Below are 26,550 nucleotides of genomic sequence, written 5' to 3' on the forward strand. Positions count from 1 at the left end.
GGCAGGCTGGCAGGCACAGGCAGGCAGGCACAGGCAGGCAGACAGGCAGGCTAGCTTGCAGGCAGGGAGTGAGTGGTAGTCACGCGGTTGAACCGCGTGACCTTGAGAGATGGGATGTAGGGGGGCGGGTGGTTTGTTGGTGGTGGGGGTGAGACCGGCTCATTCCCGAAGATAAGCCTAACACACACTACCCGTTAGCATGATGGCAGGGAGGGAGGCAGGCTGGCTGGAAAGGAAGCAGGCTGGCAGGCTGGGAAGGAGGCAGGCTGGCAGGCTGGGAAGGAGGCAGGCAGGCTGGCAGGCTGGGAAGGAGGCAGGCTGGCAGGCTGGGAAGGAGGCAGGCAGGCAGGCTGGGAAGGAGGCAGGCTGGGAAGGAGGCAGGCTGGCAGGCTGGGAAGGAGGCAGGCTGGCAGGCAGGGAAGGAGGCAGGCTGGCAGGCTGGGAAGGAGGCAGGCTGGCAGGCTGGGAAGGAGGCAGGCTGGGAAGGAAGAGGCTGGCAGGCTGGGAAGGAGGCAGGCAGGCAGGCTGGGAAGGAGGCAGGCAGGCAGGCTGGGAAGGAAGCAGGCTGGCAGGCTGGGAAGGAGGCAGGCAGGCTGGGAAGGAGGCAGGCTGGGAAGGAGGCAGGCTGGGAAGGAGGCAGGCAGGCAGGCTGGGAAGGAGGCAGGCTGGGAAGGAAGCAGGCTGGCAGGCTGGGAAGGAGGCAGGCAGGCAGGCTGGGAAGGAGGCAGGCTGGGAAGGAGGCAGGCTGGGAAGGAAGCAGGCTGGCAGGCTGGGAAGGAGGCAGGCTGGGAAGGAGGCAGGCAGGCAGGCAGGAAAGGAGGCAGGCTGGGAAGGAGGCAGGCAGGCAGGCAGGAAGCGATATATGGGTGTTGAAGTGAGCCGTGAACCACGTGACCTTTGAGAGAGTGTGTGTGTGTGTATGGGTTTGGGGTGGGGGGTGGGGGTGGTGTGTCGGTTGTGGTGGGGGGAGAGGGGGAGGTGTGTCGGTGGTGGGGGGAGAGGGGGAGGTGTGTCGGTGGTGGGGGGAGAGGGGGAGGTGTGTCGGTGGTGGGGGGAGAGGGGGAGGTGTGTCGGTGGTGGGGGAGGGACCGGCTGACTCCGTAAGCCTAACCACACTCCACAGACCTGTGACCCAGATTTGTTTCTTAAATGTACAGTACATCATCGTAAATTTTAGGCAGGATGTTCCTGCAGGCTGGCAGGAAACATCCAGAGGATGTTTGCCAGACGTCTTAATAATCAGTTAGGAACAATTAAGGACTTTTATAAAGCGGATCAGGACTTCACTTATTGATGAGTACAATCAAAACACGGTCGCATTTACGCCATGAACCTGACGATTTTTTTCCCTAGAGTTTTTTCATAAATTTTTCGGAAAAATTTCTTTTTACATTTCTAGTTTATTTTTTCCCTTCTATTTCTCGTATACGAACTTACATGTTAACCGACGGGTCTCGTCCCCAAGGGGTTCGGAAACCAAGTGGTGCTCTGTACTATAGATTAAATTCTCGGTACAATACCTCAACTGGAAGATACACTCTTCTCTCTGCTGGTGCAACTTGAATGCAGTTAAATTTTGGATATTTTAACTTCCTGCCGTAGTTATTCTTTATATAGCTTTCAACCGAGATTGAATATATCTTTCCCGTGTCATCATCTTTTAAGGGAAATGTCTGCTTATCAGAACCAAGTTCTGACACAGCTATGATCTTATAGGTGCGAGGGATGTTGCTATGAGTCACTTGCACCTGCAAAAAATACATAAAAGTAAAATATTACAATTAACACATTAAAATACAAGTACAATAGTGAGTTTAACCATATTTACCAAGTGGAACAAGTTTCTAAACATGCTCTAAAAGGTAAAAAAAAAAAAAACTGTGTTGAATGTAATGAAACGTCATTTTCTGGGTAAGCCCCAGAGACTCCCCGGAGCTATAGGACTGATATTAGCTATACTGCATTAGTCTGTGGCTTCAGTCATATGGAGTTGTCATACCTACCCGGAACCAAGAGGCAGAACCTGGTTCCCTTAGAGAGACGATGGGAGCAATGGCCTATGGAAACCCCACGTCTTTCCATGCAGACATGAAAAGGTAGGCGCCCCAAAACAGACACGGACTGTAGAAAATTGCAACCAGAAACCGAAACAAGAGCCTAAAAACTCCCCTAAGAAAAACTAGGAAACAAGAAAATCGTCATCAACCTGACGTGCCACTCATTCGCGTTAGCCACAAATGAACCAGGACCGAAAGAGCAGAAACCCCTGCATCTGGGGAGAGCAGGAAGCTTACCAAGCCGATCCCCAGAGGCCAAAGCCAACAAACAAAGCCTACGGAAAGCAAATGCGAACCAAAGGGGCCACCACAAACCCGAGGAAAAGATAGAAAAGACAGCACCTGCTCCAAAGACCAGGACGGCACAGGTGGTGCATGAGCAGGCCAAAGGTGGAAAATGTATGAGAAAGCTAATAGAACGGAACAGAAGTGACATCCACCCCAAGCACAAGCTGTAGCAGCTCCGCCAGAGCCGCACAAGAAAAGGCGACAGTAATTGGCATCAGATGCCGGTCCTGAAAAAGCCAAGAAAGAAGGACAAAACTACACAATCAGAAACCGAAGACAACCGGAAAGAGAAAGAGAAAGGGAAAACAGTGAAAAGTTCGCCAAGCAACTGCATACTGTCGCCGCAAAGAAGACCGCAGGTAGGACACCACAAGAGAAGCCACCTGATCACCAACCAAGCAGTGATACACATGCATCAAATACCAGACGCGAAGAGCACAAGAGTAGATCAAACCAGCAAGGAAATATACCAGTCCGACCTGCTAGTAGAGGCAGAGAGGCGGAAAATGCCCCGGGTTCGCACATTGAGCAAGCAGTGCCTCACACCAAGGCTGGGCCGGCCACTAAGGGGCTAGAAAAAAAACGCTTCCCTGACAGGACTCCAGCCGAGCCAGAACCCGGAGCAACAACTGAACTGGGAGAAAGAGGGACAAGAACCCTCGCCTCGACCAGTCCTGCCAAAAAACATCGACCGCACATCCATCTAATTATTGGCACCACCTACACAGGAAAATGCCACGAGCACGCTGATGCAAAGAAGCCCACCACCGGCGGCCTGAACGTCCAGCAGAGCCAACTGAAAGAGACGGTGTCGACCGTCAAGTCCAGGGACAGAGGAAGGAACCAAGACAGGCTGACCACCAGGACAGTGGACACCCAAGATGGGAAGTGCACAGAGAGCTAAACCCCGAGAACACAGCAGAAGAGGCATTCGAAGCGACAAGCCCCAAAGAGCCAAAGACCAAAGAGACCTTCCACGGTAGGGGCAAGGAACCACCTGGGCGCAGTCCGAATGGAGGCGGATCAGAAAGCCTGGAGCTAGCAAAATCTATCACAGTGAAAGCCACACTGCTGCAAAACGTGCACCAAGCTGTGACCCCGACAAAATGACGGAGCCCACTGCCCCTGAGTGGCTAAGGAAGTATTGGGCACAAAACCCCAGCCGAGAGATGAGGAAACCCTGAACACACCAAGCGAGGGTTCTGGAAGGCGCCTAGGCACCAAACTCAGAAAAATCTGAAGAGGAAGCTGGAGACAGATGAACTGACACAAGGCACCCAAAGGACAAACCAGCGATCGCAAGAGCAGCAGAATGGAAGGCCCTAAAGAAACCAAAACAGATGCTGAAGCCAAACCTGATCCAGCGGGTAAACCTGCCCGGCGAAAGCCAACTCCTACACAGCCAATCAAGTCACCCCTGAGCAACCCAGAACACCCTCAAAAACAGCCTAAAGTGGGATGGCAGCCGAAACAATGCTACAGGCCGATCGAGCCACCCCGAGCAACCCAGAACCCCCTCAAAAACAGCCTAAATCGGGATGACAGCCAGAACAATGTCACAGGGGAAAGAGACTCGGACACTCCAAAAACCCCAAACAAGGCCCAGCCAAACCTGAACCCGGGACAGGGATTTTCACCAAATTACCAGAAACCCGAACCCGGCAAGCTGCGAAAGACCCTGAACCCGGCTAAGCAGAGCTGCTGATTGGCAGGGAGTCCACACCAGCCAGCCAGGAAAACACAGGTACGGAGGACCGCAACCGATTAGTGTAAGAGGAACCAACTAAAACAAAACCGGACCCAACACAGAACTAGGTCACACAAAAGGCATGAGCCAAGAACCACCCAACCCCCGCAAGGGGAAGCCGAGAGGATGAAAGCCTCCAAAGGACGAATCCAAGAACTTAAAAGCACAGAAACAAACCGTGTGCCCCCTCCCCCACAAGGAGAAGGGGGGAGCACTAGCTACCATATTTGTCGGCAGAGACAATATAAGAGGAACTTTATTTTACTCTATTTTTAAAGGAACTTTATCTTGACTTTATGAGTAAATTTAAGACTTTACATTGCCACTCAACCACTAGAAGCCAATAATCAGTTCCCTCATCACCTAAGAATGGAATGAGCAGTAAAATATTTATGCAAATAAACTTAAGAAACATATATACCATATTAACACTTAAACTGCGCATGGCATATATATACGCCATGAGTAACATGACCCACAGTGTGCATGGCATATATGTATACGCCATGAGTAACATGTCCCACAGTGTGCATGGCATATATATATACGCCATGAGTAACATGTCCCACAGTGTGCATGGCATATATATATACGCCATGAGTAACATGTCCCACAGTGTGCATGGCATATATATATACGCCATGAGTAACATGTCCCACAGTGTGCATGGCATATATATATACGCCATGAGTAACATGTCCCACAGTGCGCATGGCATATATATATACGCCATAGGGTGCCAGGCACGATTCAAATGGCCCGCAGCTACACGAGGTTCACATTAGCTTCCTCAGGGCTCTTGTAAACAGACGCCATTTTCTTTTAAATCGTGGGCAATATTCTCAGGTGTGAGAGGCACAGTACTGTTGGAGCAACCAAGGCTGGCGCACGCAGCATGAGCAAACAGCATTGCTGTTCATCTTGTGACCTCAGCATTGCCGAAAAATGTCAAAACAAATATATAACTGCTATTATTAAGCGATGACCCCTGACTGTGATAAAAATGATCAGGATTGTGATAATAGCAGTATTGTTGTGATAATTAGCGCTGTGGGAGGAGTGATGCTGAGGGACGGAGGGAGATAGCATCGTTTCCTGATTGTGTGGCCACAGACAATTGTTATTTTCTGCATTCACCATACCAGCTCAGTGGTTCTCTATGGTGAACACAAATGTAGATACTTATATATAATGTGTGTGTATTAGTGTAATAACAGCAAAAGGATTATGTTGGGAGGAGCCATTTGGGTGACGGAGGTAACGTCGTCTGTATGACTTGTCTAGCTGTGTAGAGGGTGGCCACTATGCTCTTTGGACACCCTACAAGCTTAGGTGTACAGTTATGGTGCATACAACATGTAGATACTTATATATAATGTGTGTATATAGTGTAATAACACTGCAAACAGTATTGTTGGGGGAGAAATTTAGTGCGTGTGACCTTGAATGAGTGAGGGAAGCTGCCGCCAGCTGACTGTGTGTAGTGACGCCTCTTAGTGCCTGAACTAACTATATCAGCTTAGTTGTACAGTTGTGGTGAACAAAACATGTAGATACTTATATATAACTTCTGTATATAGTGAATAAAATAAAAAAAACAGGATGGTAGGAGGAGAAAGTGGGAGAGTGAGGCGTTGTTGAGGGAGTGGCAATGAGTGGCTGGCTGTGTGTGGCGGTCACTCCTCGTTGCTTTTCGACTCTCAATACCAACTTGGTGGTTCGTTATGGTGAACAAAGCATGCAGATACTTATATATAAACTGTGTATTGAGTGTAATAGCAGCAAAACTATTTGTTTATTGTTTTATGAACATAATAATTGAATCACTAATATGCACACCATACTTTTGAGAATAGTGATGATTCACCCCATTTATTATATAAATACATCACAATACACACTATTGAATAATATTACTGCAAAAAATATAAAAAAATCAATTGGAGACATTGAAATAATTAGGTAATAATATCTTTGTGGCAACTCCCACCTGTCCGAAACCGAAACGCATTGCGTAATAGTGGCTTTAGGCATTGTATGTACTAGCTATACCTATAAGTTAAACAATCCTTGTAAATATTTATTGTATGTATGTACCTTACCTAAATAAAATTGTATTGTATTATTGTATTGTATTGTCAGCTCGGGTGACGCTGACTGCCTCTGACAACAGCTCTGTCAACGCCCACTTTTTGCCAGACTTCCTCAGCCTATTGTGCCCAAAATATGTCCCCTACGATTTTTTTCCTCGTGCTCAGGGAACACAAATTAACATTTTTAGAAGACGAAATAATTTTTTAGAATTTTTTTTCTTGCGCACAGAGGTGTAAATCTCCTCAGGACCCCTTAGCAGCTTAAGGGTTAAATAGCACAAAGTATTTGTAGAGGGTCTACAGACTCTATGACTTAATCTTGCTACTTAACAAACACCGCTTATCATAACAGCAAACGATTCTTCGCGGCAGGGGATCGTATTCCAGGGACCATAGGATTAAGGACTTGCCCGAAACGCTACGCGTACTAGTGGCTGTACAAGAATGTAACAACTCTTGTATATATCTCAAAAAAAAAAAAAAAAAAAAAAAAAAAAAAAAAAAAAAAAAAAAAAAAAAAAAAAAAAAAAAAAAAAAAAAAAAAAAAACTTGGGCTGTGTTAAATATTGTCTCCCTTGTTGACTATTAACCATATTACGGGCTAGTCATGCCTGTGCCACCTTTTGTGTGGCTTAATCTTTATCAATCAATTAACCATTAACCATATTACGGGCTAGTCATGCCTGTGCCACCTTTTGTGTGGCTTAATCTTTATCAATCAATTAACCATAAACTTGATCTATAAGAACCATTATAGGACACAACTGGAAAAGCCTGAAAAAGCAACTAATAGTACTTCAAATATACATAAACAACAGAGTATAATATACACATTGACAAAACAAAATTGTAAAGAACCTACTCTAAGTGACATGAGCTCCCTTCTAAGTTTGTAGAGCTTCTTGGGCTCTAAAGGATGGCAGAGGTCTCTCTCATTCAGGTCCACTACTCCTTGCACAAACTCCAGAAGAGGTTGATCCTTATAAAATGCTGTGTGAGCAACTGAAATAACAAATATTGATTAAAATAAGATAATTATTAAGTAACAAATGTACTTCTTGAAAATGATTTCTTGGATTAATCTAATATTTTAATAAATAGCCCAGAAATAAAGTAGAGTTATAACATTTTAGCCATATATTATATAATAAACCTAGAGAACAGTTTTTAAACAATAATTACCACTAATATCAATTTTTTTATAATTTATAATGTAACACAGTATATGAAATTGCAATTAAATATTCATATAATGAAAGATCAGTTGTATAAATACCATCAATATTGAGCAACATAGACCCGTCCTTCCAAGAAGCTGGCCTCATGGACCCAAAGAAGCCAATGACCCCTTGCTTAGCCACGCCAATAGGATATGGTGCTCCAAATTCTCCTCCCATGGGGTAGAAATTGCGTCGGCCCACGAGTTCGTACTTCAACGCCCGGTAATGGCGAAACATCACCTCCATCATCTGAACTGAGGCGGCAGGAAGCACTTGGTGTTCACCAGGGGTGTAGTTGAGTGCCTTCATGAGGTCATGAAGGTAACACTGGTGCTTCACTGTTATATACACTGTGAATGTTTGCTTCGCTCCATCTCGTCCTTCCATTTGCACCTGCAATTAAAATTATTTCAACTAATATTATTTTAAGAATTGAATCATGTATGTTACTTTATCAAGAAACAATAGTATTTAATACAAAATGTCCTTGTACTTTAAAAATTGTAACGACTGTTTATCGTCCACAATTTATTGGAAAAAGCGCAATGGATGCAGAGAAAAAAATTAATGCTGAATTATTAACCCTCGGGCGGCACTGCTATTAACCCTTAAATGGTGCAATACATGCATATATGATGTGAGTAACTGTCACGAAATGGCGAACAACGTACATATACAATTGAGGGTGTAGCACACAATTTTAAAGAGCTCGCGAGGGATACGGACAGCTATAGGCTAGCCAACCCCGATTGTAAACAGACGCCACCTTAAAAAAAATCCAACGTAGGCCGACATTGTCTTCAAGCCTCAGTTAGCAGGCACACACCATGGCGAGCGCATCACATCCCAGCAACCGATCCTGCTCAACGCAGTGTGCATCACAAGGTTTGACTGAGGAGGAAATTAATCAGGAATTGCTCAACGAGGGTGATGAACCTGATACTGACGACTCCGACATTGCTCAGGACTACACACAGCCCTCAGATGTTGATACAACAGATGATGAGCGTGAACATGCGGGTGTCACGAGGGCTAGGTCTAGCTCCTTACCCATGCCTCGTCATCCAGAATCAACACAACTTTATGCCAAACCACACAGTTCATGTGTTGCTTTGCCAGATTATGATGAATTGTGCGACGAGTCTGAGGCATGCGAATCATTTTCTGGTTTTAGTGATTTAGAATCAGAGGAGAGTTTCACCACGTCTGTCGTTAGTGCCAGTGGTGTTGTAGCCAAGCGACATTTTGTGTCAGCAGCATCTGGCCCAGCCAAGCACCACCTCATGGCACCACATGGGGACACATGAACAAAGCCCCTCAATGTCAAGGAATTTTCCCTAATCGTCCCTTCCAGCACCTACTGTTGCTAGATGGGTTTCAACTCCTGGTACACAGACTCATCACCATGGTGCTGCTGTTGCCTCTCGGAAGACTCCAGGGGTATTTGTGTGGAGTGATGGGGAACATTTTATTCCAGAAATTCCCACCTTTGACGATACAGATGTTGAGATTACAGACCTTTTCCCTGATACAGTTGACGATATGTGTGTAATGAACTACTTTACAGCATATTTTGATCAGCCGCTCATGGAACATATTGTTCTCGGGAAATGAATAAATATACGGCTGATCTCATTGGTCAAGAGTTATCAGATTTTTCATGATTACAGCATTGGAAAGATACAACTGTAGGTGAAATGTACGTGCTTTTGGCAGTGTGTATGTTGATGAAACATTGTGTCAGGCATGTAGTAAACCATTATTGGAGCAAAGACCAGACTGTTCCAACACCATTGTTCAGAAAATAAATGTCTCGAGACAGATTTGTGATACTCCTTAGGTGTCTTCATTTTACAAGTAATGAAGACAAGACACAGGATGATAGGCTTTGGAGAGTGAGGCACGTCCTGAATGAATTGTTGGAAAGTTCAGAGATTTCTCTGTACCAGCTCAGAAGCTGGTGATTGATGAATGCCTTGTGCTTTTCAAAGGATGTGCTGCCTTCAAGCAGTATATTCCCTCCAAATGCCACAGATTTGAATTGAAATTCTTTATACTCTGTGACTGTGAAACAGGAATTGTGTTACACATGATAATATATACAGGTACAAATGTAGACATTCCTGCTAATGACAAACATTGTTTCTCAGGTAGTGTGCTGAAATCACTGCTTGTTGCACTATGGCTGAACAAGGACCCCATATTATACACAGATAACTATTATACCAGTCCATTGCTAACCAGGTTCTTGCTTGATACTGGAACTGGAATGTGTGGCACAGTGAAGGCAAAACGAAAGGAAATACCAATGTTTGACACTGCTATGCAGGTTGGTGATTGCGAGCTAAGAAAAACAGGTGCAATGCTTTCGGTGCGGTGGAAAGACAGGTGTGAAGTGAACATGTTGACCACCGTTCATAATGGTACAATGTTGGACAGTGGCAAGGTGAACAGAACAACAAAACAAATAATCTATAAGCCAGATTGTGTGATGGATTATAACATCAACATGCGTTTGGTGGATAAATGTGATACGATGGTAGGGGCAGTCGAGTGTGTATGGAAAACAGTGAAGTGGACCAAGAAGATATTTTTCCAACTTGCTGACGTAACAATGCTGAACAGTTACAATATGTATCTCGTGAAAATAGGTAGTAAACCAAATTTCTGTGCGTTCAGTTTTACTGTGGTGATACAATTACTAGAAATATTTGGCAAACCAATTCCTGGCATACAAAGACCCATTGTGAACCCAGTATTGCACCATGCTCCCACACCCAGGCTCACTTTCAAGGAGGCCTTTCTGACACACAATATAATATAAGGTATTTACCACCAACTGGAAAACGTGCAGTAGTCCAGCATGAGTGTAAGACCACACCAAAGAGGGCACAGAAACGTAAATTGGTGCTAACTTGATGCACAGTATGTGAGGTCCCTTTGTGCTATGTCAAATGTTTTGACGAGTATCACAGTCTCGAGGACTTCTAAATGTCCAATACCCGTGCAAAAACATGTACATGTTGAGTGAGTGAGTGTATATAGTGAAAACAATTCATAATAAATTTTATATTTCCTGAAAAATAAACAAAATTTGTGCACATATATGTGACAGTATATTCATATATTCATTAATCCAAGAGGAAGAAAACCTCAAAAAAAAAAAAAAAAAAAAGAATCCGAGGAACCATAGGGCACCCGAAAACGAACGGAGGGGGAAGCCCGATCTACCACATTTGCTAGTGGAAAGACGCACCACGGGAACGAAAAGTGTCAACAGACATACATAAAAAGAACATAATATGGAAGGGTAAGTCACAGGTCCCTGATAAAAAAAAAAAAAAGCCAGAAGGAAGAGCATATGATGGGTAAGCCGGAAGAGCATACAGGGTAAGTGCACAGGTCCCAAAACTGGTACCCAGAAAAACAAAGAAATCTACCCCAGAACCACAGTCAGGAAACACAAGACCGGGAGACAAGGCCATCACCCAATAGCCCCATGGGAACTACAGGGTAGGATGCCACGAACATAAAGAACAAGACAGAATTTCAAGCAGCATTTGTAGCATAACCATAGACGGACCCAAGGAAAGTATGCACAGCAGGAGTGGCATCCTGAGGAATGGACTTAAAGCAAACAATACGTACCAAGGGGAGAAAAGAAAAAACAAGAACCCAAACTTCCAGAGGAAGAGCTAATGGAAAAAGAACTTGCTCAGAGGCAGAGGAGGAAGGAAAGGGAATGCAGGAGGCAAAGCTGAGGTGAAGGCTACAAAGGGAGAACCGCAGGAGCACCAAAAGTGCAAAAATGGGAATCCCAGGAAAAAACACGGGGAAGAGGCGGGCCCAGAGCCAATGCATGACCCCCACAAGCACAAGAGCAGAGCGAGAGAAGCACAAACTCAGCAAAACAACCAACAACACCTCAGCAGGGATCCAAGAACTCAGATCAATCCACATACCTCTATGCCCCTAACAGGGCAGACATAACCCAAACCAGAGATATGTCACAAGTAAGAGCAAAAGCGCAAGACAGAAGCAAAAAAACGCCCCCAAAAAGCTAGTGAAATGCCCAGCTGCCACATGTAAACAAGACATGCAGTGTCGCCCTGGCAGCCGGGCATAAAAACACCCTCAGGAAAGCAAAATGGCTGCCAAAACAAACATCCAAGCCAAAACGAATGTGCCCAATACAAGGATGATTAATTCATGCCAGAAAATGTGGTAAAACCAAAGCAGAAAGGAAGGAGGGAGAAAACCCCCTCCCCCACCACAAAACCCCAGCCCTGAAGGAACAAAGGCTTAAGCGGGCAAAAAAAAGGCTTAAGGCAAAAAGCCCAAGCGTTCCTTGTGGTTTCACCCCCCCCCCCCCCCCCCAAAGCCCTGGGCAACCATGGGCAGAAGCTTCAGGGTAGAGCCCTCATCCACCACCCCTGAAGAAAAGGTGAGTCCAAGAAAAAACTTCAAAGAAAAGAGTCTGCTGGGTCGAGCCAGAAGCCTCGGCGAGATAATCAGGCCCAACAACCTCTGTAACTGAATTGCAAGGGACATTCCCTGAAACCACCCGAGCTAAACCCTGTCTCGACCCGGAAAACCTAAGACGTTTGGGAGCCAGCAGCATGGGGAGAAAGAGCAGGGCGAACCATTCCCACTTTGGAAGGAAGCAGAGAGGGACAGACACAACCAAAATTGATGCAATTAACGCCCCCAAATCTTAGTCCCTAACCCTAGCAGGGCAGCTCCAGGGCTTTCAACCAGGCAACCAACCTGACTCGTTGCAACAAAGAATATCTAGCAAGCAACACAGCCACCGCCTGATGCCTAAGATTTTCAGGCAAAGAATTGGTAAACTGGAGCACAAGTGGAGAACAAATCCCGCACAACTCCGGGTTGAATGTGTCAACGACCCAACAGGCAGCATGACGGGCAGCACAGATGGTCGTCACCCTGAGACATGCAAACAAGCAAACAAACCTAAACAAATCCACAAGGGCCGTGACGAGGATTCGAACCTGCGTCCGGAAGCATCCCAGACACTGCCTTAATCGACTGAGCTACGACAGGGTTAAAAGGTTTGAAACCGAAGTTCTACTGAACTTACTGGATCCCGTAGCCTCTCCGTGGCACAAATCAGGCTTTTACACAACCCCCCCTGCACCTGAGCTATATCAATAGGTCGTTCTCCCTCTTCGCCCTTACATCATCACACACAGAGATCACACTAACGTGATGCATCAAATGAACAAATCCACAAGGGCCGTGACGAGGATTCGAACCTGCGTCCAAGAGCATCCCAGACACTGCCTGTCCTCTTAGGCAATCTTTTCCAGAACAGTCCTGTCTCATCACAATTAAACACTTGTTGCGGTAGGTATCCCTCAGTCTCTGCAAACTCTTTAAATTCTTCAATAAATCTTTCAGGCGCTGGTTTGTCTGAACTGGCAGCCTTCCCAACCTCTCAACACTATGAATACCACTTCTTTTTCAAAAATGTTCAAACCATCCCGTTTGCCTTAAAGTCTATCATATTTGCACTTGTTCCAGGGGTTTTCTTTACAAGGTCTTCGTGCAATACCCTGGCTCTCTCACAAATGATGGCCTCTGAAACATTATCACCCTTTAACTCCTTGTCATGTATCCCAATTAATAATAACTTTTCCACTTCTTTAAGTATTTGTGGTCTTTGTTTCATGATTGTTCTTATGCCTTTTGCCACTTTAGCAGTCATAATGTCCTTTTTCTTGCCAAGTATAGTGCATAGCGTTGATGTGGCTTTGTTGTACTGCCTACAAAGTTCAACATCACGTGTACCGTTTTCATGCTTCCGAATTATCTCTTGTTTTTCCTCTATTGTCATCCTCACATACGATTTCTTGCCTTGATCTTTACCACTGGCTTTCTTGGGACCCATGGTGATATATATAATAACTTTTATAGTCAAATGGCCAAAAGTCCAACAAAACACTGTAAATCCTGGTGAAGAATTCAGGCGAGATAGTCACTGGGCACGAGACACTAGTAAACTGAGGGGCGATCGCCGTGCCACCATAAGCTAGGTCGGCCTGTACGCGTATCAACGCCCTCGCCTTCCGAGGCAACGCTCGTATTCCGATGTAAATGTTCCGAGCAAATCCTGCTCGTATACCAAAAAACCAGCATTGAATGTAATGAAACGCTATTTTCTGGGTGAGCCCAGGAGGCTCCCTGGAGCTTATCGGGCTAATGTATGTTATATTAGACCGGGACATTAGCTAAGGAATTCAGACCTACCAGGGACCAGCACCAGAACCTGGCCCCTTCAGAGAGGTTTCAGGGAGCAATGGCCCTGGAAAACCCCTTTGTGTTTGGGGTTTTCCTTATCTGCCATCGACCGGGGTTAGGCACCCAGAAAGGTAGGCATAACAAAACAAACTCCACATGGTAAAAAACTAAAACAAAAAAACGAACAGAGAGGTAGAAACTCCCTACAATCACAGGGAAACAAGTAAACAAGCAAACATCACACTTTACTGCCGCGCCGATCGTCCGCGCAGCCCTCCCCGCCCCGGACCTACTGCGCCGGCTGCCAAGCTTCAGTTCGAAAGCTAAGCTTCAACCAACGCGTAAAAACCGTCGACCGGTGGGAGGGAGGGTTGCCAGGGAGCTTCCGGGGCTCACCCAGAAAATGGCGTTTCATTACATTCAACGCTGGTTTTCTGTTAGGAGCCCTTACGGCTCCCTGGGGCTTCATACCCAAAGAGAAGGAAAAGAAAGGGCTGACCCGGGAGGAGGCCACCACAAACTCTGCAATGCAAAGCCGAGACAACAGGTCACGAACTGCAACCCAAGGCAACAAGAACGCACACGAGCAGACGCGCATAAAGAATGGGCGGCCAAGAACCTGTGCGACCCTCAAATCCCTGCGCCCGAAATGAGCCCTAGACGTCGCCAACACAGCAACAAAAGCTGCAAACGTCTGAACAGCACGGGCGCAAGGACAGACCGCAGGCTGGAAGAATGAAAAACTCTGCGGACGACCTAGGAGACCCGAGCCCGGAAAACAGGGAACGAGGGGGAACCGGATCAACCACAGCGCATCCCCAGACACGGTACGCAGGCAACGGCAAAAACACAACCGGACAACACAGGACGCACCCCCGGCCAAACCAATCAAGCATCAATAACCCAAGAACCCCTCCGGAAAGCAGCCGTCTCGATCGTCGCCAGGACGGAGAAAGGCTGCACACGTACAAATCTTCCACCAGTACTAAAGAGCAGAAACCTGAACCGAAGGGGCTACCACAAACTAAGAAGATAAGAAGGCACCCTGATGAAGGACCAGGACAGCTCAGGCGATGCATGAGCAGGCCGGAGGTGAAACAAAACATGAGAAAGTGTACGAAACGTCATATTGTCGCCAAGACGAAGCTCGCAGGTGGGACACCGTCAACAAAGCCACCTGAACACTACAGAGATAGTGATACCCGCGTCAAAATACCAGACGCGAAGAGCAGAGGAGAAGGCCGAACCAGTCATGGACAGGACCGATTCGACCTGCAGAAAGAGGCGGAGCCGTGGGAAAACGCCCCGGGTTCGAACACCTATCAAGAAGCGTCTGAAAATAAGACTGGGCCGGCCACCAAGGAACCATAAGGACTGCTCTCGTGGGAATGGGCTGCAAATGAGCCAGAACCCAAAGCAACAGCTGGACCAGGAGAAGAGGAACTGGTACCCCCACCTCGACCAGTCCTGCCAAAAAACATCCAACGTGAATGCCTCGCAGGTGGGAAAGGGCGCCACATAAAATGGGCGACACCTAGACCACGCCAATTCGAACACGTCCACAGCCAGGAGTTTATACATCCGACAGAGCCAACAAAACGAGTTGGCAACGACTGGCCAATCCGAGGAATGAACTGGGACAGCTGTCTGCCAGGACGCAGGACACACTCCCAACATGAACCTCACGGTTAGCCAAACCCCTGTGGTTCCGGCAAGAACCGCCAGAAAACAGTCCAAACAGAGCTGAATGGTAGAGCACCGAGTGACCCAAACCCTCCGAAGCGCAAACCAGACAGCCACGAACTCCCGAACTGTGCTGTGAGCCCGACGGACGGACAGACTCCACCAACCTCGGCTGACCTGGTGAGCACTGGTCACAAAGCCCCAGCTAAAAGATAACCCGTCCGTGAACACATCGAGCGAAGGCTCGGGGAGGTGCCAAGGCACGGATCCCCGAAAACCCCAAAGAGGAAGCTGGTGAAGCAGCACCAACACAAAATCCCCGGAGGAACGAACCCAACGAATGCAAGAGGCAGAAGGGGAGTCTCCGAAGGAACCAAACAGACGCTGAAGCCAAACCCGACTCAGCGGGCAGACCAGCACGTCGAAGTTCAGACTCCTGCACAACTGCTCAAGCAACCGCTGAGCAACCCGGGAACCCCTCATGAACAGCCGAAGGCGGGACCACAGCCGCAGTAACACTTCTGGAGGGAAAGACAAAAAGTGGCCTAATAGCCCTAAACAAGGCCCAGGTCAGAACCCGGGACAGAAACAGATGGAATGGCCTCCAGATCACTAGGAAACCAAACCCGGCGATCTGGAAAGAACCACACCCCTGGCGAGCAGACAAGCTTACTGACTGGGAGCCCACACCAGTCAGTCGTCGAGGTAGGCCAAACACCGAATCTCAGACTCAGACAGGGCACTAAGATCCGGTAAAGATGCAAAAAAAAAATATACCAAGTGCCCATTACAAAATAGGGAAGGCAACAAAAGCAGCAAGCCTGAAGCCCCACCACCAACTGTGCCAGTCCCAGAAAACTGGAGAGGAACGTGCCAAGAAGTGACTTGGAGGTCCAGGGCAACCATCCAGGCACCCGGCCCCAACAGAAGCCGGACAGGAGATAACAGTCCTCTGAGGAGGGCATAGAATCCAGGGCGCAGACTGAAGAAGTCCAAAAGAACTGCAGATGCGAAAGGCCCATGACTGCAAGGAGCAGACAGGAACCCCAGAAGGATGGGGCAGATTGACCACGTCCAACGCACCCACCAAGATGACATGACATAGCGCAGGGGAAGAAACCCACCCCGCCAGCTCTGAACCCCCCCCCCAAAAAGGGGGAGAAGCCGTCTACCGACGCCAACTTAGGCCGGAAGACAACCAAAAGTGCCCATCAACAGCGGGACCATGCGAGAGTCAACAGAGCAAGCTGCTCCCCCAGCGCCCCGTCAACAGAGTAGGGAACAAAACTCCTTCCGAAAGAAAAAGTACACATACATATACACATTATGTATATACACATACATATACATATACACAAACACACAAGATATGTTACACACACGTGTGTAAACCCATGTGCACACACACACAGCATACACATGCGTACACATACATATGTGTGTGTTTAGGAAGTGATTTTGTGGAGGCTGACTCCATATACAGTTTCAAGTGTAGATATGAGAGCCCAATGGGCTCAGGAATCTGTACACCTGGTGAATGACGGTTGAGAGGCGGAACCAAAGAGCCAGAGCTCAACCCTCGCAAACACAACTAGGTGAGTACATACATTGCAAAAGAAAAATACCAGTCACCGACCAGTCAGTCGCCAAGGTGTCAGTGACCCAACAGGCAGTATGACGGGGGTAAAAGTGGCGACTGTCACCCGGAGACGAGGGCACAGCAACCAACGATCCCGTACAAGACGGGTTGGAACCCGGAAGACACATTCAAAGGTCCCCCGAGCCCAGACAGGGGTTTTCAGGGCCCGTAGGGGTAACAACTATGGGAAGCCCAGGCAAGGTGTTGCTAACCAGTTAAGAAACCCAAACATAACAAGAGGGTAGATTATAGCACTGAAAACCCCTGAGACGTGTACAAGCACGGGGGCCTAGCAGAGGGCCGCCAAACACTACCAGTGGAACTATAGCCACACTAGGCCGACCCCCACCAGGCATGAAAATAAAAACAAAAGAAAACCCCGCAAAAGTACACCGTCTCCAGAGGCAACAGGAACCGGCCGCCGCTTAGGAGGCAGGCTGTGCAACACCTTGACGCCCTAACCAGCACAATACCAATTCCTAGCCAGGACCAAACAAGGGCCCCAAGCCCCAGCTGGCCCCAAGGGCGAGGCAAATGCCGAGCAGCAAGAACCTCTACGGGAACGGTTCCTTAACGCCCCATGGAAGATAACAATGTTACGCAAGGGCAGTACTCACAGGGCGCTTAGGGAAGTCAGCCACTAAGCACATGCAGCCCTGGCACTGATGAGGTACTCCTGGCCACTGCACAACACAACACATGGCAGTGAACGCCACACAAGGCAAACACCGCCTAGGAAACTGAGGCCAGAGAAGCGTCTATCCCGGTTGACATTAGCAAACGAACTGAAGCTTGGCAGCCGGCGCGGTATGTCCTGGGCTCCCCCCTTCCCCTCTCGGGGCGGGGAGGGCTTGGCGGACGATCGGCGCGGCAGTAAAGTGTGATGTTTGCTTGTTTGCTTGTCTCCTTGTGATTGTAGGGAGTTTCTACCTCTCTGTTCGGTTTCTTGTTTTAGTTTTTTACCATGTGGGGTTTGTTTTGTTATGCCTACCTTTCTGGGTGCCTAACCCCGGTCGATGGCAGATAAGGAAAACTCCAAACACAAAGGGGTTTTCCAGGGCCATTGCTCCCTGAAACCTCTCTGAAGGGGCCAGGTTCTGGTGCTGGTTCCTGGTAGGTCTGAACTCCTTAGTTAATGTCCCGGTCTAATATAACATACATTAGCCCGATAAACTCCAGGGAGCCGTAGGGGCTCCCCACAGAAAACTCTTATACAGGGACACTTGTATTTCTAGGTACCACTGTACTTAAAGGACATCTAGGGAAGTGAGCTCGAGACACATGCTGTCCTGCATACAGAAGAACACCTGACCACCACAACCACCCAAATACCCGGCACAGCCACACAGGTAACATCCAGACAGGAAAACGAGGCCAGAGGTAAAGTGTGCCCCCATGCACATAAGTCAATGAACTAGTGGGGGAAGCGGCTGGGAAGGGGGGGGGGCATTAACGAGCGGCGCCGTTGTTTGATGTCGATTTGCTTGTTTGCTTGTTTTCTTTTGGGGAGAGTTCATTGGCTCTGTTCGGACATAGGTTGCAATTTTCACCAGTATTGTGTTGTATTGTTTGTATTGTTTTGCCTACCTTTCTTGGTGCTTTCCCTAGTTGATGGCAGAAATGACATACTCTAAATGTATAACACTCATATGGCCATTGCTCCCTGCGCCTCTCTGAGGAGGCCAGGTTCTGGCTCCTGGTCCCTGGTACGCACGAACTACCATAACTCATGTACCCAAACTATACGTTATTACTAATAACGTACATATATTAGTCTGGACAGCTTCAGGGAGCCAACAGGGCTCCCCACAGAAAAGTCTTAAAAATTGTTGGTACACTTTCTAAAATCAGATATTATGTTCCCAACTCTACTCTTCCCTCACTATACTACGAACTTATCTATCGCTATCTTACATACGGTACCTATGCATGGAGGTTCAACCACTGCAAACTACCTCAAGCCCATCATCACCCAGCAAAAATCTGCTTTCATAACAATAACAAACTCTGTTTTCAGATAACACACAGCCCCTCTGTTTAAATCCCTAAACATGCTAAACATAAACTCACTCCACACATTCTCTTCTGCCAATTACATGTACAAAACCTTGTTCCTAAATGCAAATCTTGATCTGAAATCATTCCTTGACAGATGTATAGAACCCATCGCTAACACACCAAAAATAAATATCCCTTTGATATCCCCCAGTCAAACTAAATCTGTGTAAAAACACTATGCAAATAAAGGGATCTAATCTATGGAACTCAATTTCAAATGAATTAAAAAGCTATCCAACCTATGCCTTATTCAAAGGTAAAACCAAAAAAACCAGCGTTGAATGTAATGAAAACCCATTTTCTGGGTGAGTCCCGGAGGCTCCCCGGAGCTATCAAGGGGCCGGATTCAGGAAGGTACTTACGAAGGTTTTTCCTCTTAGCTAAGAACGTTTTCCCTCTTAGCGCCTTCGTGGCGGCTACGTCCGTATTCAAGTAGGTACCCTAAGTGGAAAAACCTTCGTAAGTTCATTCTGGGATTTAAGTGTGGTTTCGACCACTCGTAGCTTTACGTAAACTGGATATAAGTCATTTTTTCTCTACTACATAACACTGGGATCGATTTATGTTATTGGAACATGACCAAAATATTATAGCTGGTGAATCTAGTGAAGAAGAGTCCTTCGTGTTAGTTATATATGCATTCTCTGCTTGAAACTTGAAGTAAATATGTGTTTGATGATAGTAGAATTAGTTTTATAATAGCAAGATATTATACCAGTAGTTATTAAGTAAATAAACACTGGTGAACATGAAATATGAGAGAAGGTGATGAGCCCTGCCTGATGGGATCATTTACTATCACCAAATGCCCCTGTTCACCTAGTAGTAAGGGTGTACCTTAGCTATACATACCCATTTCTAATTTATTTAGTTTGGCTTTATTTTGAAATTAAATCTGGGTGAGACATAAAATAAAAATATGCTGCATAAATGATGTTAGGTAAGGAGAAGGGTAAAAATGTCACAAACTTTATTCATTGAATACTTAAAGCTATAATTATGACTATATAGATTATTAAAAAAGAGAGAGGAAAGTAGGGGTCCAAAACCTCTTCCTGTTATACAATTTGGGTGTGGAACAAGTAATTACAATACAATACAATACAATACAATACAATTTTATTTAGGTAAGGTACATACATACAATAAATATTTACAAGGATTGTTTGACTTATAGGTAGAGCTAGTACATACAATGCCTAAAGCCACTAATACGCAAAGCGTTTCGGGCATGATAAACTTAAATGACAAGCTTAATACTAATTGAGCATAATGAGTAGAATGAAAACAAGAAATGAAAACATAGATGAAAAAGCAGCACAAATACAATTATGTCGACAAACAGCGCTCTTTAAAGAAAAAAACAGACATTGGTTGACAATAGAAGGGTAAGGTAGGTTACAGGGAATTTATTAGGTATAGCTTCGCTTTTAACTTAAACTGGTTGAGAGAGGTACAGTCTTTAACATGGTTGGGAAGGTCATTCCACATTCTGGGCCCCTTGATTTGTAGAGCATTTCTAGTTTGATTAAGTCGTACTCTAGGAATATCAAAACTGTATTTATTTCTGGTGTGATGCTCATGGGTTCTGATACAACCTTCTATGAAGCTTTTGAGATCAGGATTGGCATTATAGTTTAGCGTTTTATATATGTATAATACACATGAGAGAATGTGCAGTGACTTAATGTCTAACATATTCAGAGATTTAAGTAGGGGTACCGAGTGATGTCTGGGGCCAGAATTGGATATTGTCCTAATAGCAGCTTTGTGTTGAGTAATTAGAGGACGTAAGTGATTTTGGGTAGTAGAGCCCCAAGCACAAATACCATAGTTGAGATATGGATAGATAAGGGAGTAATAGAGAGTCACCAGGGCAGGGCGTGGTACATAATATCTGATCTTAGAAAGAATGCCCACAGTTTTTGAAACTTTTTTTGATATGTTTAGAATGTGCCCCTGGAAATTAAGCTTGCGGTCAATGAGAATGCCAAGGAATTTGCCATCTAATTTGTTACAAATTTGGGTATTGTTTATTTTGAGATTTATTTGATTAGAGGATTTATTGCCAAACAGAATATAGAAGGTTTTGTCAATGTTAAGGGTGAGTTTGTTGGCAGTTAGCCACAGATGGACTTTATTTAGCTCAGTATTTACTGTGGCATTTAGAGCAAGGGGATCAGGACTGGAGTAAATGAAGGTTGTGTCGTCAGCAAATAGAATTGGTTTGAGGTGTTGGGAGGCATTTGGAAGGTCATTAATGTAGATGAGAAAGAGGAGAGGGCCAAGTATGCTGCCCTGGGGAACACCAATGTTGATGGGTAGGGTGGGAGAAATTGTATTATTCACAGAAACATATTGGAGCCTGTCAGTAAGGTAGGATTTGATTAAATTATCAATTATCAAAAGAAGGCACCATGCCGGGAAGGCTATGTAGCAGTAAGGCAGTGAGGTGAGGCAGCTACTTATTTGAGAAATGCTTATTTTATTTACCTTATAAGCTGAGGCAACTTATTGTATTTGAGGAATACTCAGCTGATTCCTCTACATTTAGCATGGAACAAATTTGTGTCCAAGACCTCTTCCTGTTACTCAATTTGGTTGTGTGTAACCAAACTAGAAGTGCTCTACAAATCAAGGGACCCAGAATGTGGAATGACCTCTCGAATCATGTCAAAGGCTGTACCTCTCTCAACCAGTTTAAGAGTTAAACCAAGTACTGGCTAATTAACTCCATGTAACCTAACTTACCTCCTAAATGTCAACCCATGTCTTGCTATTTTTTAAACAACGCTGTTCACCAACATGTGCAATTGCTGAGTTATGCTATACAGGCATACCTCAGAATAAGAGTTTAATCCGTTCCTGGAGACGCCTCGCCTTCCGAAAACTCGCATTCCGAAGTTAATTTCCCCATAAGAAATAAAGGGAAATGAATTAATCCGTTCCTGACTACCCCAAAAACCCCACATCAAACTAAATTTTTATACCTAATTTACCTAATTCATCTAAATAAACCTACAAAACTGTGTTCCAGTTATTACTTACCTTGCTGTCGAGTGCTGTAGGCGTATGGAAGATGGTGAGGAGGGGGGAGGAGGAGAGGAGTTACTGTTTGGAAGGGGAGTCCCCTTCCATAATCACATCACATAACCCCATGCCTTGTAACACTATGGATACCTGTTGGGTTATTTGTGGACCTGCGTAAAGCTTTTGATACTGTCAACCACCAAAACCTTCTTCTTAAATTACATCATTATGGAGTCAGAGGACACTCCCTACAATACCTCGAGTCCTACCTTACTGACAGGCTCCAATATGTTTCTGTGAATAATACAATTTCTCCCACCCTACCCATCAACATTGGTGTTCCTCAGGGCAGCATACTTGGCCCTCTCCTCTTTCTCATCTACATTAATGACCTTCCAAATGCCTCCCAACACCTCAAACCAATTCTATTTGCTGACGACACAACCTTCATTTACTCCAGTCCTGACCCTCTTGCTCTAAATGCCACAGTAAATACTGAGCTAAATAAAGTCCATCTTTGGCTAACTGCCAACAAACTCACCCTTAACATTGACAAAACCTTCTATATTCTGTTTGGCAATAAATCCTCTAGTCTTATAAATCTCAAAATAAACAATACCCAAATTTGTAACAAATTAGATGGCAAATTCCTTGGCATTCTCATTGACCACAAGCTGAATTTCCAGGGACACATTCTAAATATATCAAAAAAAGTTTCAAAAACTGTGGGCATTCTTTCTAAGATCAGATATTATGTACCACGCCCTGCTCTGGTGACTCTCTATTACTCCCTTATCTATCCTTATCTCAACTATGGTATTTGTGCTTGGGGTTCTACTACCCAAAATCACTTACGTCCTCTAATTACCCAACACAAAGCCGCTATTAGAACAATATCCAACTCTGGCCCCAGACATCACTCGGTACCCCTACTCAAATCTCTTAATATGTTAGATATTAAGTCACTGCACATTCTCTCATGTGTATTATACATATATAAAACGCTAAACTATAATGCCAATCCTGATCTTAAAAGCTTCATAGAAGGTTGTAACAGAACCCATGAGCACCACACCAGAAATAAATACAGTTTTGATATTCCTAGAGTACGTCTTAATCAAACTAGAAATGCTCTGCAAATCAAGGGCCCCAGAATGTGGAATGACCTTCCCAACCATGTTAAAGACTGTACCTCTCTCAACCAGTTTAAGATAAAAACTAAACACTACCTAATAAATTCCCTGTAATCTACCTCACTCCTCTATTGTCAACCCATGTCTGTTATTTTCTTTTTTTTTTTTTCTTTTTTTTTAATCAACACTGTTTGTCAACCTATTGTATTTGTGCTGCTTTTTCAGTCATGTTCCCCCCTTTTTTTTTATCTTTATTTGTATTTGTTCTCAACATCTTTTATTCTTTATGCTCAATTAGTATTAAGTTCTAGATATTAATGTTTTTCTTGCCCGAAACGCATTGCGTAATAGTGGCTTTAGGCATTGTATGTACTAGCTCTATCTATATATCAATCCATTAATGTAACATCACTTGTATGTATATACCTTACCTGAATAAACATCTGAATCTGAATCTGAATCTGATACCACTTCTCTTTCTAAATTTTTCAAACCAGCCCCTGCTTGCCTTAAACTCTTTCTTATCTGCATCACTCGTTGCAGGGGTATTCTTTAGAAGGTCTTCGTGCAACACCCTGGCTTTCTCACAAATAATGGCCTCCGAAACACTATCACCCCTCAACTCCTTGTCGTGTATCCAAATTAATAACAACTTTTCCACTTCTTCAAGTATTTGTGGTCTTTGTGCCGTTAATGTTCTTACTCATTTTGCCACTTTAGCACCCATAATCTTATTTTTCTTCTTAAGTATAGTGCATATTGTTGATGTGGCTTTGTTGTACTGCCTACAAAGTTCAACAACACGTGTACCGTTCTCATGCTTCCGAATGATCTCTTGTTTCTCCTCTATTGTCATCCTCACATGAGCTTTCTGGCCTTTATCCTTACCACTGGCTTTCTTGGGACCCATGGTGAGATATATAATAACAAATTGTATAGACAAATCACCAAAAATCCAACAAAACACTGAAAATCCGCGAGAAGAATTGATGTGGGGGTAGTCACTGAGCGCGAGACAATAATAAACTGAGGGGCGGCGGGGCGGAGGGGCGACGATCGCCGAACCACCGCGCGCTAGGTCGGCTGTACGCGTATCAACAAACTCGCGTCCAAACTCGCCTCCCGAAGTAACCATCGCCTTCCGAGACAAATTTTTGGAGTAAATACACCTCGCCTTCCGAAAACCTCGCATACAGGGACAATCGCATTCCGAGGTACCACTGTACTAACCCCCCTTTTTGTATTTTTTATTCCTTCTTTCAACACAATTTATACCTAATCCCGATTACTATTAAGTTTTAGTCTGTGTTTTTTCCCCCACACCTTGCCCGAAATGCTATGAGTATTAGTGGCTTTAGGTATTGTATGTACTAGCTCTGTCTATAAATCCAACATTATGTTTGTAAATCAACTGTATGTACTTTTCCTGAATAAAATGTATTTATTATTTATTTTTTAATCAGTAAGTATTAAAAGAAGGCACCAAGCTGGGAAGGCTATGTAGCACCATTGTGTGTAACAATAAACCAAATTTTTTTTTAACAAATAATGCACCTGTATGGTAAAACAAATCCTGTCAGCTGTAAAAATATTGATGCAGTTATTTAAATGAAAAATATAATGAAAGAAATATTACTGGTTTATTTTTATCCTATCTTTTTGTACTGTACAGTATATCCAAGGAAGTGAAAAATTGAGACATAATGCACAATTTAATGAATGATTAGCATGGATTAGCAGTTCAAAAGAAATATGACTATTACATATCAACATGAGATCTTAATGATCCATGGTCAACATGATTTAATAAGGATAATACAGTACTGTATTTGTAATAATACAAACTATAATTTAAAATCTTTATTACTGATTTTTTTTATTAAGAAGATTAGGTATACATAGCAATGTACTACTACCCTATTCTATATGGAATATTACACATTGTAGATAAAAAACTAGCTATAAGTTTATCTAATACTCCCATCTCACAGGATGGTTAGACATACTGTACATGGAATCAATTTAGAAAATACCAGCCTCAATACAAAAAACAAATCAACTCTGACTAAACAACTCTAAGCAATTTTCACAAGAGGTAAGCACTGAATCATGGAAACATTATATTATAATTACTCTTACCAGTTTCTACAAGACTCCTCTCAAACAATGTATTTTTAAACATATTTAGGTATACACAGCAATGTGCTGCTTCCCTATTCTGTATAAAGGACCACACAGTGTAGATCAAAAACCAGCTACAAGCTCATCCAACATCCTCACCTCACAGGATGGCCAGTCATACATGGAATTAGGAGAGAACAAAATACTTAATGCTGATCTATTAGCCTCCACTGGCAAAATCTGGGTGCAGCACAAGAATATCTTCCAATATTCCTGAGTGTATGAAGTAATTACAGTGCTCAAAATACCTCATACCATTTGGTATGAAGTCACTGATAACAGGACAATCACAGATATAGTGTTGGAGAGTATGTTCTCTCAAGTAGGACTGAAAACATGTTTTTTTCCACCAAGAGGGCTATAAACCCATGGAACCGCCTACCCGCTGAAGCCGTAAATGCCAAATTCCAGCTAAAAAATATCATTAAGACAATTGGCGGGCCCTTTAACAAGCCGCCGGCTTTCTGTCCTCTTCGAGGTCACTAGATAGTTAGTGGCCCTTGGGTAAATTCAGTAAATATATACAATAATTGTCAGCGCATCTTCCGAGCAACAAGAACAACTACACAGTATCTCTTAGAATTACGTAGGTAAACAACAAATGTAACATATTTGTTTACTACAATGTCGGTGCTGGCTGTAGAAGTTGAAAAAACATTGTTTTACTTCGAAATATACTAATTTTATAAGAAAATTCGACGTAAATAGGAGGCAGTAGAGCTCCGATAAACCAGCGCTAAATCTTCAATATGAAGAATGTTGCTGCTCTCTGATTGGCCAAACGAAACACAGTAGTGACCTCTATCGGCACGTAGGTGAACCAACAAATTTCTTCCTAAGTGGACCTTATTGAATCGCACCTAAGCATCTTCTTAGGGCACGCTTAGGAACCTTCGTAGCAAACCCACTTACGAAGAAATACACAGAGCTTCCTGAATCTAGGTCAAGGCTGATAGGGATAGTCCTAACTTTTGGCATCAGTTGATGTGGGTGGAGTTCTAGGCCTACCGGGGACCACAGCCAGAAGCTGGCCGCCTCAGAGCGGCACGGGGAGCAATTGCCTATAGAAATGCATATGTGATTTTGGAGCATTCTATGTCTGCCATCCAACGAAACAGGCACTCAGAGAGGTAAGCGCCTCAAAACAAACCCCTATTTTA

The 26,550-nt window shown here is 44.7% G+C and overlaps 1 protein-coding gene across 1 annotated transcript in view; it reads right to left on the reverse strand.

Annotated features, from left to right (window-relative positions):
• LOC123760111 (protein argonaute-2) overlaps nt 1–26,550 on the reverse strand; it is a 211,380-nt gene that overhangs the window by 127,978 nt on the left and 56,852 nt on the right. Inside the window, exons 4-6 of the mRNA XM_045745594.2 lie at nt 7,462–7,798; nt 7,048–7,187; nt 1,521–1,748 (exon numbers count right to left, since the gene is read on the reverse strand). Coding sequence (XP_045601550.2) covers nt 1,521–1,748; nt 7,048–7,187; nt 7,462–7,798 — 705 coding nt within the window. The remainder of the gene's footprint in view (nt 1–1,520; nt 1,749–7,047; nt 7,188–7,461; nt 7,799–26,550) is intronic.

This window comes from Procambarus clarkii, chromosome 16, assembly GCF_040958095.1.
Source record: "Procambarus clarkii isolate CNS0578487 chromosome 16, FALCON_Pclarkii_2.0, whole genome shotgun sequence".
In the NCBI taxonomy this organism is placed as follows: domain Eukaryota; kingdom Metazoa; phylum Arthropoda; class Malacostraca; order Decapoda; family Cambaridae; genus Procambarus; species Procambarus clarkii.